This window comes from Microcaecilia unicolor, chromosome 12, assembly GCF_901765095.1.
Source record: "Microcaecilia unicolor chromosome 12, aMicUni1.1, whole genome shotgun sequence".
NCBI classification, from domain to species: Eukaryota; Metazoa; Chordata; class Amphibia; order Gymnophiona; family Siphonopidae; genus Microcaecilia; species Microcaecilia unicolor.
The window spans coordinates 56,281,726-56,297,118 of NC_044042.1; the positions used below are offsets into that span (position 1 = coordinate 56,281,726).

The 15,393-nt window shown below is 44.2% G+C and overlaps 1 protein-coding gene across 4 annotated transcripts in view; it reads right to left on the reverse strand.

Moving 5' to 3' along the window:
• APLP2 (amyloid beta precursor like protein 2) overlaps positions 1–15,393 on the reverse strand; it is a 133,580-nt gene that overhangs the window by 32,567 nt on the left and 85,620 nt on the right. For all 4 annotated transcript variants that reach the window (XM_030221607.1, XM_030221605.1, XM_030221606.1 and 1 more), the window contains one exon: positions 362–498. In XM_030221607.1, the coding sequence (XP_030077467.1) occupies positions 362–498 (137 nt within the window). The remainder of the gene's footprint in view (positions 1–361; positions 499–15,393) is intronic.

The following is a 15,393-nucleotide window of genomic DNA, read 5'->3' on the forward strand; positions in this document are numbered from 1 at the left end:
TCACACTAATGGACATCATAAATCTTCCACGTGACATCCAAATTACACATCCAAGAATGCCCAAATGAAATGTGCATGTTATGTGCACATATTCAGACATGCAATTTTATAGGATCCTTTTTCTGCATATAGAACATGATTTAAATGTAGGAAATACTTTATAAAATTAGCTCCTATCTGTAAAGAATTTCCTTGTGAAAGGAATTTGATTCCTTTTTGTGTGCTGCAGATATACATATTAACCCTTTCTCAATTAAACATGTCAACATTATTACTTTGAAAATTTTAGAAGTAATTCTCTTCATTAGACAAGAGTTTTAGGAGATTAATTCAAGATACTGAGAAAAAAAATGTTCCTTACTCTGTTCATGCGGTTGTGGTGTCTCTCCTCTAATTGCTCCTTGGCCTTCAGAAAACGGGCATGCTCATTCTCATCTGCAGGAGTCTTGAAATATACATCTACATCATCAGTGGGCACAGGAGTCGGGGGAACAGAAACTAAAAGAAAATAAGTCAGATGGGTTTTCTTTCCTTTAGACGTACATTTGTGGTCCTATATTATATCAGACATATAAACGGCAAGTGACCGACTCACCTGCAAATGCGCAGTAGAGACTTCCCTCTCTGTCCCACCCTCGTGTCTCAAGACGTGATGACGTCAGAGGGTGGAACAGAGAGGGAAACGGAGTCGGAGTCACTGCCGGACGCTGCTGCCTGGAAACGAACATCGCGCGCACCAATTTCCACCCTCCCCCCATCCCCACCGCCGCTCCCGCCCTCCTCCGCATCGGGCCCCCTGCACTGACCTGACAGCGCCTCACCTCTGTGTGAAAGCGCTGCAGGCAGCAGCAGATCGCTCTGCTGCTGCCTGCAGCGCTTCCACACGGAGGTGAGAGGTGCTGTCAGGTCAGTGCAGGGGGCCCGGCACGGAGGAGGGCGGGAGTGGCGGCAAGGAGGGTAGCTGGAAATCTCGCCCGTTTTTACGGGCTTAACGGCTAGTATGCCACTATGAGGCCACAGAAGACTACCTTGACACAGCTAATCGCAAAACGTATATCTATGTTGGTAGAATAGCGTCTCCAGTATAACAACACTATCTGGAAAGCTAAGTACTTTTGTAAAGAATTATCTCAATATCGAGCATGTGAAATGAAATGAAGAATTAAGAATTTAAAAGTGAAACTGAATTTGATAAAAAAAGAAAAAAAAGATATGAGGTTCGATGAGGATTGCGGTGGTGCCCCTTGAAATCTGCATGGCTCAGTTAGCCAAAACGGAAGCACACATGCTAATCTGATGACCCTATATATATATATATATATATATATATATATATATATATATATATAAGCCTATAAAAATTTGTATTGTATGTTATCTTGAATGATTTGAAGAAGAGCAACGTTTGAAGATACTGATTAAAAGCTCCCTTCTTTATACTTAATTATATATGCCATTTTGTTAACATTTATTTTGAGAAGTGAACATCACAGGTACATGAAAACAAGTGGAGAAATCATGTGGAGCATGGCTCAAATTCTTTCCAAATCCTGCGTGGAGGAGAGAGGGGTGGGATTGCTGCTGTTAATTCTATGGAATTCAAAAGGTTAATAAAATGAAAAGTGAGGCTACTTACTTGCAAACAGGGTGTTCTCTGTGGACAGCAGGAAACAGCAGCCATGACAATGCCAGAGCAGATATGCTTTCCCAGAGCCCACAAAAGCCTAAAAGGCTTTCTTGGGCATATACAAGTGCCCCTATTTATGTTCCCATTTCTCCTCCTCAGTCTGTTCTATAGCAGCAAAACGTTTCAACCATAAACAGAAGCTGGAATGTCGCAACATTTTCTCTCAAAAGGTTCCATTTTATACTTTGCCTCTCAAGAGGGCACAGAGCAAAAGCAGAGGAAAACAGGTCAAACATGAAAGTTTCCTCCCGCCAGGCTCTCCTTAGTATTATTTTTCGTTAGAAAACTAATACTCTGACTCTTGTTGATAGTCTCCTAACTAAGAATGTAGTTATGAGATGGCTACCATCTGTCCCAGCTCCTGAAATAGCGAATGTCTCTCTTTACCTTGTGCCAGAGCCCATTCAAGTTAGAAAGGTGTTTCTCCTTGATCTGTCTGATAAGTTTCCCATGCCCTTGGAGTCAGCTTACAGGTTCTTTTGGATCCGACGTGATTAGTTTCGTGCCAATAATGTTTGGGTTCCCAAATACTGTATTCAGATTGTCATTTAGCTTAGTTTGACTTTGTTGAAACTGATTTAATAAAAGCATGACTGCTGCTATAAATATGCAGTTGCAATAGCTTCTCTGTGAATGTGCAGTTATCTCCCTGCAACTGATTCCCAGCCTAGTCCCTTTGTCTGCAGGATAGCTCCAGCTTGTCAGGTTTCACTAGCAAGGGAGAATATGATTATGTGTGTTAGGGAGGGAGACAGCTAGATTAATAATAGCAAAGGCAGCAGTTAAACGGCTCAAAAAAAAAAAAAGAATCCAGCAGAATTTCTAATATTTCATATGCTTACTTTAAATCTTCACAAAAATTCTTAACATGTTTTCTTAATCAATATACTTGAGCTTTACTGAAGTTGCAGATTTTTTTTAAAACTAATATCCTTCCACTTTGCTTGCTCATAAAGCCCTGCAGAATACATTTACACCTTCTTACATTTGCTTGCAAATACTTACAGAATATATTCTGTACCTTTACTTTTCTGTCCACATATCACGTCTTTCCAGTGCACTAGAGAGCTAAATCAATCCAACATTCATGGAAGAGAAACTCTGTTTCCAACAGTTTAATACAGAAGTGAAAAAAAAGAGAGAGACTTACTGCATGAAGATCAAAGTGGAGTGTGACAGAGCCCGTCTGTATTAATTGTCCCAGTTCAGCAGCCACTATCAGGATGGACTACTAATTGGTTGGATGACCTCCATAGGAAATGGAAGTCAATGCTGCAGTTGATGAATACTGAACTGGTTAAAAGGGGTATTGAGTTTGCAAGGTTGAAAGAGGGGAGAGAGGCTCCTGACCGTGCCTAGCTTTGCTGAAGAGAATAGAAAAGGTTTATCCATCCTATCATGAGCCAGGATCTGTGCCTATGACCATGTTGGAGAGCTTGGAAAAAGAACTTACAGCCAAAGGAAATCTGTTGACGGGTCCTATGATCAGTGGAAGCACTGGGGGAGAGATGTCTAGCAAGATTGCTGCAGTGAGTCAAGGTGACCATTTCCTTAATGACAATGGAGCTGATACCTTAAATAAATAGTTGTGTCTTACCAGGACACATCAATAGACCAAAGCTATCCAAAATCCAGAAACAGCACAGCACCTCAAGACATCTCAAAAGCTGCCTACAACTAATTTGAGAATGGCTATCCCTTCCCTATATTGACAGCTGCCCTCATTGTAGGAAGAGGAAGGCCTGACTTGCAGAAATGGGACATAATCCTCAGGAGGAGAGTACTGGGTGCAGGGATAGCCTTTTCCTTAGCTACAAGCTTTATAGAGATTATACTATTTATTTATTTATTGCATTTGTATCCCACATTTTACCACCTCTTTGCAGGCTCAATGTGGCTTACAATACATCATGGATAGTGGAAATAAGAAAAGAATAGACATTTGGTGTTACCAAATTAGTACCTAATGTCATACTTCTTCCCCACCCAAAGATATTACATCAAGAGCAAAGAAGTTCAGAGCCCTTCACGACAAAGCTCAGATTCTAAGTAAACTGTACAAAGTAGGAGGTAGTGCATGCTTGACTCCATGTTTCCCTTTCTATATGCTCTGTAGCAAGCAAACCTGAGTTGCCTTCAACCCTGGACAGAAGGTATGGATCTCATAACAAAACAAAAAAAAGTCTCCAATGCAGAACATCCCCTCCAGCAGCAGAAGCTTGTGTGCCTTGGAAATTTAGAGGACTCCTTAGGATCCACTGGTCCCTAAAGTGACAAATGATGGCCTGGATGAGAGATGGCCTCAAGGGCTTTGATAACAAGCCTGGAAGCTTCAATTCTCCAATATCCACTCTATTCATCTTATCTGTTCCTCTGAATCCTTCCCGCTTCTCTCCCCCAATGTCCCCTCCAGAGGAAAACCAGTGGAATTCAAAGAATTCTCCCAAGTTCCCTCTTGCTCCTGCCCCAGTTTGTTTTCTCAGAAGAAAAGCTCCTGAGATGGAAAGATACCCCATATCATCAGGGAAAAGGGTCTTTCTGAATTCCATCTCTGTTCAATGACCTGGAGACAATGCAGCACCTGAGTCTAACTGCTATGTCATACTGTTCACACAAATTTATTTATTGCATTTGTATCCCACATTTTCCCACCTATTTGCAGACTCAATGTGGCTTACAATATTACATCTTGGCAGGCGCCAATCAAGAGTAAATATACAATTAGATTGCATACAAAGAAATGAGTGTAACATAATAATTATAATCAATTCAGTAAATCAGAAAAGTCAAACTATCAAGTAAGTAGTGAGGCATTGGAGTTCTTATTATTGATTATTATGGTAAGTCTTGTTAAAGAGATACGTTTTTAGTGTTTTTCGAAAGTTAATTAATGAATAGTTTTAATTGCTGCCATGCCTTCCAAAATTAAACCCATCTTTTCTCCAAGCTGAAGAGGCCTAGACGCTTCAGCCTTTTCTCATAGAGAAGTTGTCCCATCCCCCTTCTCATTTTCGTAGCCCTTCTCTGTACCTTTTCTAATTCCACTATATTTTTTTTGAGATGCAGTGACCAGAACCGATATACTCATATCACCCCTCTCCTCAGGTCACTTCACTGGCTTCCGATCAGATACCGCATTCAGTTCAAGCTTCTCCTTCTTACCTACAAATGCACTCAGTCTGCTGCCCCTCACTACCTCTCTACCCTCATCTCTCCTTACGTTCCCGCCCGAAACCTCCGTTCACAGGACAAATCCTTCCTCTCAGTACCCTTCTCCACCACCGCCAACTCCAGTCTCCGCTCATTGTGCCTCGCCTCACCCTATGCTTGGAACAAACTTCCTGAGCCCTTACGCCAAGCCCCCTCCCTGCCCATCTTCAAGTCTTTGCTTAAAGCCCACCTCTTCAATGCTGCTTTCGGCACCCAACTCTTACCTTTCAGGAAATCTAGACTGCCCCAATTTGACTGCCCCTATCGGACTGACTGTTCACTTGTCTTTTAGATTGTAAGCTCTTTGAGCAGGGACTGTCCTTCTATGTTAAATTGTACAGCGCTGCCTAACCCTAGTAGTGCTTTAGAAATGTTAAGTAGTAGTAGTATTAGAACTGAACACAATATTCAAGGTGCGGTCGCACCATGGACTGATACAAAAGCATTATAACATCCTCACTTTTGTTTTCCATTCCTTTCATAATACCTAACATTCTATTTGCTTTCTTAGCCGCCACAGCACACTGAGCAAAGGGTTTCAACATCAACGCCAAGATCCCTTTCTTGGTTGGTGACTCCAAACGTGGAACCTTGCATTACATAGCTATAATTCAAGTTACTCTTTCCTACATTCATCAGTTTGCACTTGCTCACATTAAACGTCATCTGCCATTTAGACGCCCAGGCTCCCAGTCTCGTAAGGTCCTCTTGTAATTTTTCACAATCTTCTCGCGATTTAACTTTGTGTCGTCATCAAATTTAATTACTTTACTAGTTACTCCCATCTCTAGATCATTTATAAATATGTTAAAAAGCAGCAGTCCCAGCACAGACCCTTGGGGAACCCCACTATCTACCCTTCTCCATTGAGAATACTGACCATTTAACCCACTTAAGTGGCTGCCCCCGAAATGCCCCCAATAGCCAGCTTTGAGTTCAGTGCTACCTGCGATATCCAGCAACACTAAGTTAAGTGCTGCCAAATATTTATTTACTCATACATTTTTATATCTCAATTATCCAAAAACAAGTTTTGGTTCAATATGGCTTACATCTATCCAATTAAGACGATCCTAGAACCGTCCTGTTAACCTTCAAGATCCTCCCCCCCCCCCCCCCCCCCCCCCCCGTTCTTTATGTTCAGTCAGAAATTACTTCTGTAGAGCTTCATAAGAGAGACACAAAGAACCTTGCCTCTGAAGCCTGGAGAACCTAGCACCACAATCAGAATAGTTTCTCTCTTAGAAGAGAGCCTTCTCATTTCCTACCATGGAAGTTTTGTTCATGAAAGCTTCCACCATAGCACAAAGATTCAGAATCATCTTACTACAGCCCAGAAATAGGTAGGAATCAACACCAGAGAGATCTGAAAGGCTGATGAGTCAGGAAATGGGGAAGGACAAAAGGGAATGGGGAAAGACAAAAGGATCTGAGAAGATCAGATCAGTGCTAGCTTGTAACTCCAAAAAAGCAGCTACTACTATCAAGAGGGATAAAAATATCCCACTTCTATAGTTTGTGTTCTTTATTCAGGGTGGCATGCCTTTGAAAGAAACATTGGTGTTTCCTGCCATTCATGTTACAGGCAAAGAGAGAACAGACAGAGCCATTAGCTCTAAGAAAAGAGCCCGAGAACTTCACAAAAGGAACAGAATGAGCTTGTTTCAGTAGCTTGCAGCCCCGCTGGTAACTCTGCTGTTTCCACCAGATGGTATTCCAAGTTGGGGCCTTCTATCACACAGGACAGTGTTTTCCAACCCAGTCCCCAAGACACTTAAGTAGACTGGTTTTCAGGATAGCCACAATAAATATGATAAATCTGCATAGATTTGACACCTAATGCATGCAAATATTCTCACACACATATTCATAAGTGATAAGCTCAAAACCAGACTAATTAGATGTTGCTTCCAGGTTTGGGTTTGAAACCTTGTATAGGTACTCAAGAGGTATAACTGGCCTTAACTAGTGGGACAACAGCCACAGAGACTCTACTTAGATGTCTGGATCTAAGGCAAATGCAACAGAATTAAACTGAATATTCTAAATATAAAAGCACAGGCTTTACCTGCTGTCATTCTAACAGCAGGGACCTTCTAAAAGCAGATTGCCTGGAGCTCCAGAGATGCATTTAGGTTCCGATTTCAGCCATGCTCTTACTCCAGGTGTAAATGGTAGGGCTCTACTGTATTTTGTTCCCAAATAGCACAGTTCCAGGAATCCCAGCTCAATAGACTTCTGCTGTTTCACAGACCCAACTACTCCATCAAAGCCGTGCTGTCATGTGTATTTCCGGACATTTTTTGCTATATGGGATACTGATACTGGAAAGAAATAACCTTAGCAAATCAGATCACACAGCATCATAGAATATAAAGGGCCCTGAAATTCTTGCAACTGGGTCTGCTGCTGCTAGTGAATATGCACAGATTATTATTATTATTTTTTTTTTTTTTTTGGGGGGGGGGGGGGGGGGGGGGGGGCACCCAAAAACAAAACTGCATATCTAACACCAGCAAAGAAGAAGTTTTCATTTCAAAAAAGCAACCGTTTGTCCAGTTAAATAGAAAGAAAAAAGCTCCCCGAGCTATTTACATTGGAATGTAACCTAACAGAAAAACCACAAATAAAATGACTATAAACACACCTTTTCTTTCATACCACACTTACAGATCATAGTAACATGCATCAAACCATACCACCTTAACATCAAAATTAAATACACAGTTAAAAGAAATACAGATTAGGAGGAAGTGACGTCACGGAGGTGAATGGCTGCCTAGCCTGTTAGCTCCCGCACTCCCCCAACGTTAAGCAGCACCAAAAGCGCCATTCGCAAAAAAAAAATAGACCAGCACCACATTTGGGGACGAGGTATAAATCGAGCTCCACAAAATGAGCAAAACCGCGGCGGCGGCACAGCGGGTAAGCGAAAAACCGCCGAAGAAACAAGCCGGGAAGAATCTCTCGCGCCCAGCTTCACCTGGCATGGCGGACTCGGAAGCGCCGGCTAAACACGTGGCGCCGAGTCCCGCGGCTAGAAGGGAGCATTCCCCAGCGGATTTGGCGAAATGCCTGGACGCGATTAGAGAGGAAATAAAGGCCTCCCGAGTTGAAATACTGGAACACGTCGACGCTATAAGCCTGGACCTTAGGGAGCTGGGTGGCAGAGTAGAGACCATAGAGGAAAGGCTTGATGAACAGGAAGAGCAGCACAGCTTGATGAACTCACGCATTCTAAAGCAGCAAGAACAATATGATGAACTTAAATATAAAATGGATGACCTTGAGAACAGAGGAAGAAGACACAATTTGAGGTTCCGGGGAGTCCCCGAAAGCGGAGATATGGAAGATATCCAACTGCTGGTGAGGAACCTATGTGAAAAAATTATGGGTGAGGCCTGGGACCCTAGTGCAGCAGCCATGGACAGAGCACACAGAGTGCAGGGCCAGAGACTTGAAAATAGACCCAGAGACATACTTGTGAGATTCACCTCTTATACATTTAAGGAGATGCTGTGGCAAAAAGCCCGGCAGCTTTCAACCCTGGAATACAATGAAGCCAGGATCTCAGTATTTCAAGACCTTTCGGTGTTTACACTGATGCAGAGAAGGGCTATGCGACCAGTGACTGAGGTACTGAACAAAGAAAAGATCGCTTACAGATGGGCCTTTCCATTTGCTATCTGCTTTGCGATCAAGGGGCAACAGTGCAGGATAAGGAAGGTGACAGATGCCTGGAAAAGCCTACATGAGGCTGGGTTGACAAAGTCGGAGACGGTGCCCACGGAGATGGCGGGGACAACAAAAGCACGCATGCAAAAGTGGAAGAGAGTTCCGGTGAATGAGAAGACAGCGAGACTTCAGACTTGAAAGCACAAAGAGGACTTTGGTTAAGAGTGGACTGTTCACAAGGTTTAACTTGAGGTTGAACGGAAGAGTGAATGCGTGAGAATGAAAGTTGTTTAATATGAGGTGAGCTGGTAGGGAGGAGGAGGAGGTGTTCAAATGCTGTATAATTGAATGGGGGGCACGTGTGAAGGAGGGGGACGGAACTGGGTGGGGCGTTGGCCTTCGCGGCCGCTTTCCTCTGGTTACCCATGCAATGCCAGAGGGTATTGTCTGGTGAGTGGATGTTAAAGGGGGGGGGAGGGAGGGAGGAAGAATGTCAGAGGGGAGGCTGGGGAGGGGGGGTTGGGTATACACCTTTCTTAGAACATGCTGACAGAACAGAATTGTTAAATGATGGGCTATAAATTTTTCACTTATAATATAAAGGGCTTAAATTCTCCTTATAAACGGCACGCCCTTTGGCGTGAACTGCGTCTCGCGCAACCACAAGTGGTGTTTTTACAAGAAACACACCTTTTAAAAAAGCATGAGAAACTATTGTACTCTAAATGCTATCCACAGGTGGTGTGTGCTTCAGATGCCCTAGGAGTAAAAAAAAGAGGGGTAGCCATAATGTTCCACAAAAATACTACAGTCCAGATCTTACACACTAGAAGAGATAGGGAGGGCAGATTCCTGTTTTTACATATTAGGTTGGAACAGGAGGAGTATACGCTGGTTAGCGTATACGCGCCCAATGAAAGACAGGAGCGTTTTTTCCGGCACCTTCAGAAGGAGCTGCAGGCCTTTGCCAGAGGGAAGCTGATAGTGGCCGGGGATTTTAACGCGACCATGAAGCCTGGCCTGGATAGATCGACTCCTCCTTCCCAGATAGACTGTAGAATTGCTAGAGCATTAAATAACCTTGTTGAGGGGATGGGGCTGTACGATGGGTGGCGCTTGAGGAATCCTAGAGGGAGAGACTTTACTTTTTTTTCCCAAGTGCATCACACTTACTCCAGATTGGATTACATTTTTCTTGACAAAACGTTATCGGAAGGGGGGGAAGAATCTGAGATGGGTCATATCACAATATCGGACCATGCCCCGGTCTGGCTTGCTGTTCCTTCCCTGAAGGAGGAGGAGCGAGATAAAAGATGGACATTTAACAACAACTTGCTGCAGGATCCTGAAACAGTAGCTAGTTTTATCCCCTTACTTAGAGAGTACTTTGATATCAATCTGGACTCGGGGCCTACATTGGGTACCGTGTGGGATGCATTCAAGGCAGTCTCAAGAGGACATTTCATTAAGTGTGCCAGTCAGAATGCCAAGGTACATCGCCAGAGGCTGGTACGGTGCATGGATAGACTGGCTACACTGGAAGATAAGTACAAAATTTCAGGTTCAGTAGCTGATTATCGAAAATTACAGGAGGTGAGATTGGAAATAGCGGGGCTACATGAGGATAGTTTGAAGTTTGTGAGTGCAAGGATGAAACAGGTTCACTACGCTTGCACTGACAAACCTGGACGACTGCTAGCTAACAAATTGAGACAGCTGAGAGCAGATCGACATATTTTAAGAATTAGAGATGCAGGGGGGGGCATAACGCACAAATCAGCACAGATAAGGGATTGCTTTGCCCAATACTACGAGAACCTCTATAGAGAGGATGCCACAGTACAGACGGGGGAAATAGAGGGATACTTACAGGCTAGGGGGCTAGCGGCTCTCTCTGATACACAAAGGAGAGAGTTGGAGGACCCAGTAGCGGTAAAGGAGGTGATAGAAGTAGTCAAAGCATTACCAAGGGGGAAGGTGCCGGGATTAGATGGCTTCACGAATGAGTTCTTTAAGGCATACGTGACGGAATTGGCGCCTTACCTGACGATGATAATCAATGCTGTCAGGGAGGGGGCACCGTTCCCCAGGTCTATGATGGAAGCATGGGTGGCGGTAATACCAAAACCAGGCAAGGATCATATTGAATGTGCCTCATATAGACCCATTTCGATCTTGAATACGGATGTCAAAATCCTGGCCAAGGTGCTGGCTAACCGTCTGGGGAGGGTGCTCCCCAGTTTGATCCATCCGGACCAAGTGGGATTCATAGCCAAGAGACAGGCCATGGATAATATACGCCGCACAATAGACCTTATATACACAACGCAGAAAAAAGCAAGGCCCGCAGTGCTACTCGGTCTGGATGCAGAGAAGGCGTTTGACCGGGTGCACTGGGGGTATTTGGATAGGGTCCTGCATAGAGTGGGAATTGGACAGCATTTTAGAGCCTGGATCCAGGCCTTATACTCCTTGCCGAGGGCTTGTGTGCGAGTAAACGGGGGGAATTCAGTGACATTCGCTTTGGGGCGCGGAACTAGACAGGGGTGTCCGCTGTCTCCATTACTGTTCGCCCTGGCGATGGAACCTCTGGCAGCAGCTATACGTGAGAATAACGATATTACTGGAGTGCAGGTAAGAGGGCAGGAGTATAAAATTGCGCTATTCGCAGACGATGTGCTGCTGTCACTTACCAACCCACTGGTCTCCTTGCCTAACTTAATGAAAGAAATAAGGGACTATACACGGGTCTCGGGTTACAAATTGAATGCCAGCAAGTCTATGGGCTTGGCTGTGGGGGTCCCACGGGGATTGATGGAGACATTGAAGACATCTTTTGCATTTAAATGGGAGAAGAAGGCAATATGTTACTTAGGAGTCAGGATTACGAATGACCTATCAGGCCTTTTTGAAGCTAATTACCCAGCTCTGAAGAGGGAGGTGCAAACAGACTTAGACAGATGGGCTAATATGGGATTGTCGTGGTTCGGGAGGATCGCGGCGATTAAGATGAACATCTTGCCCCGTCTTTTATATTTATTTCAGGTTCTTCCATTACAAATACCCCGAGCCTTTTTTTCTGGTCTCCAAGATAGGTTGATCCGCTTTATTTGGAATCAGAAAAGACCAAGGTTATCACGGGCTCTTCTTTACAAAAGTAGAAGGCTGGGGGGACTGGGTGTGCCAAATCTGTTCTGGTACTATTGTGCAGCACAGACCAGAGCGGCGGTGGACTGGTTTAGGAAAGATAGTTATAAATTGTGGATTGACATTGAACAGGATTTAGTGGGATCACGGAAATTAGCCCATTTAATGTGGCTACCTCAGAAATATAGGGGAAGAGTTGACATGTTCCCGCCCACAGTACAGGCCACGTTCTATTACTGGGATCTTATGTTCATAGAACGTCGACCACCGGTATCGGGCTTAGCTCCCATAGCAGAAAACCCAATGTTTGAGCCAGGTATAGGAAACAACACCTTCAGGAGATGGGCAGATCAGGGACTGGATTTGCTGGGACAGATGCATCAAGAGGAGAAAATAGTGCCTTTTGTACAGCTGGTGGACGATTTTGGGCTCAGGGAAACGGATCACTATGCTTACACACAAGTACAACACTTTTTGACAGCACAGGCATACAAAAGTAGTCTGAAGCGGGATACGCACCCACTGGAGGAAATATGTGTAGACTCTAAGATCGAACGAGGGCTGATATCCTTCTTATACGCACACTTGATGGCTACTGCCAGACCATATGTACAACATAGGAGGAGGTGGGAGCAAGAACTACATTTCACATTACCGGAGGCGGACTGGGTCACACTGGAGAAAAAGATTTTGAAATCAGCTCGAGCAGTGAATATGCAAGAGAACGCTATTAAAGTAATGTATAGATGGTATCTGACCCCGGTTCGATTGCACCACATGTATGCTAAAGTGCCTAAGGAATGTTGGAGAAACTGTGGGGGAGAGGGGACAATGGGGCACATTTGGTGGTCTTGTCCCAAAGCAAAGGCTTACTGGAAGGGGATACAAGCACGTACTCAGAAGTGGGTAGGTAAATCTGTGAGGTGGCATCCTCTAACCTTCTTATTTGGGCAGCGACCAATAGGTCTCACCTCAGATCAGTGGCTTCTGTTGAGAGGATCTCTGCATGCAGCCCGTTTGAATTTAGCACAACACTGGAAGTCACCTTTAGTACCCTCAATGGTGAGGTGGAACACTAAGGTGCGCTACATATGTGAAATGGAGAGATTGACTGCCCAGAGAGCTAAAACATTGCCTGCATGGGAAAGGGTGTGGGAACCCTTTCTAAAAAATTGTTCAGACTAATCAGTATGATGACAGAGCATTCGGGAAGGTGAGGGGGGAGGGGGTAGGGGGAGTAGAATAAGGGAAGTTATAAGTTTAAAAAATTAAAAAAACTTGGAGTAGAATTGGTGTTTATTCTAACATTGTCATTGATTGGATGGTATTACTGTTACACACTCATGTAAAGCTTGTTGGATACTGTACAATTGTATTGAGTCGTGCATTGAGTGATTATTGTATTGCTTTTGCAATGTTCAATAAAGACTTCTATAAAATCAAAAAAAAAGAAATACAGATTAGGCAAATAAGCAGTTTCAACCAGTTTAGCTAGTAAAGTATCAAGACAAACTCAATTTTGACCCAGATAATTGGAAAATGCAGCTTCAAGCACCAGCAATTCCCACCGCACAACAAGAGTTACTGTGTAAGATGGTGTCCAAGTAAAAGGACAGATTAAAAAGTGAACACAGAGAGGAAAAGAAGAAAGTGTGTCTTACCTGATAATTTTCTTTTTAGTCAGCAACACTGTTCTGAATCAATGGATGTTATCCCTTTCTACCAGCAGGAGGAAGTACAGAAAATTGAATTTTACCAGTGACATCACCAGCATAAGTTAAGATGCTCCCTGGAATAATCCAGTATGCATCTGCCCAAGCAGAAGATCCCTTTGTAACGCATCTAAATCCCCATCAACCACTGCAGCTGCAATTATAATCAAGCGAGTAAAACACCACAGAGACACTCAATACCCTGCATAAACCAGGATATAGCCATATCACAGGAATCTGTACGGCTGCCAATCACAAAATGATTTTTTTTTTTAAGCAGTGAGAAGAAAGCAGAGCACACTCAGGAACCCCGGGCTAAGGTCTTTTAAGGGCAGGACTTCAGAAGTGTCGCTGATTAAAGAGAATAAAATTATCAGGTAAGACAGTTTCTCTTTCTTATCAGCTCTACTGTTCTGAACCAATGGGATTTACCAAAGCAGATTTATTGGGCAGGGGAAAGACAAGGCCCCCTGAATGACAGCTCTGCCAAAGCACAAGCAGAATCTGGCTAGCAGGTCCAATCTGTAGTGCTTAGCAAATCAATGAAGCAATGACTAAGTAGCCACTCTGCAAATCTCAGGGGATACCACCTGGGCCTCTGCCCAGGAAGCAAAACAAGCCCTAGTAGAGTGGGTTTTGAGTCCCTAAGGCACTGGACGATTCTTGCCAATGTAAGCAGACTCAATAGCCATCTTAATCCACTTCGAGGCCACCTGGCCCTTCTGATGGCCATGGAAAAAATACAAAAAGGTAGCCTGATAGACTAAACTCGTTCATCCCAGCTTCTGAAACCTCTGACCACAATCTCTGCATCACCATGGAAGGCAAACAAACCTCCTGTTTCACATGGAATAGACACCACCACCTTCAGAAGAAAGGATGGTACCATGCACAAGGATATGCCCTGCCCTGCTTGTTGATACATGCCACCGCCATGGCGTTGTCCGATAGCACTCTGACCACTTTCCTTCCAAGAGCAGCTGAAATTCCTGCATCCTCATTGGTTAGGCCGAGAGGCTGCGGTCCTGCCTGAGGGACTAGCTCGCTTGGGGTCTTGAAAGGACCCCTGCTCAAAAGACCTACTCTGCTCCCCAAGTGGGCCTTAAGTAGCTCGCCCCCCTTGAGATCAAGGATTGCTGCACAGTCTTGCATAGCTCAGGGAGATGGAGATCCATGACTCCCCCATATCTTTCACCAACTTGTACTTTTTGGGGATCTTGCCAGGTATTTGTGACCTGAATTGGCTGCTGTTGGAAACAGGATGCTGGGCTTGATGGACCTTTGGTCTTTCTCAGTATGGCAATACTTATGTACAACTTGGCCAAGTCATCATAAGAACATAAGAATAGCCATACTGGGTCAGACCAATAGTCCATCTGGCCCAGTATCCTGTTTCCAACAGTGGCCAATCGAGGTCACAAGTACCTGGCAGAACCCCAAATAATACCAATGTTCCATGCTACCAAAGAAAAAGTGCCCCCCCTAAGGGCAGCTGCCTCAAAAGCTTCTTGGAAGCCGCATCCACACCCAGTGGTGAAGCCATAATGGCAACACTGCGCGGGAAAGCCATACCATACTATATAGAACGTCCACGCAAAAAGGCCGTCCCAGAACCCAGGCGAGAAATCTTCGAGGACTCCGACAGAATATTACTGAGATCTGCACAGCTAAGAAAATTTACTTTTCTAAGCATATTCAAGATGCAGGAACTCCACTAAGCAGCTTTTCCCCTCCATCTGTTGATCTTCCAACGGTTTATATCGCTTCTAAAAATCTTGGCCTTTTATTTCACCTCCAAAATTAAGAGACTTCAGGCTACATTCTCGCTACTGTCCAATTCTGTCCCCCTTCTGCTCTTTTATTTTGTACATCTCCTCCTTTGGCCAACTCAGTGTCATGGTCAGCATTCAACATCCCATCTCCCAAGCCTCTTTTCAAGCTATCTCATCTTAATATGACTTT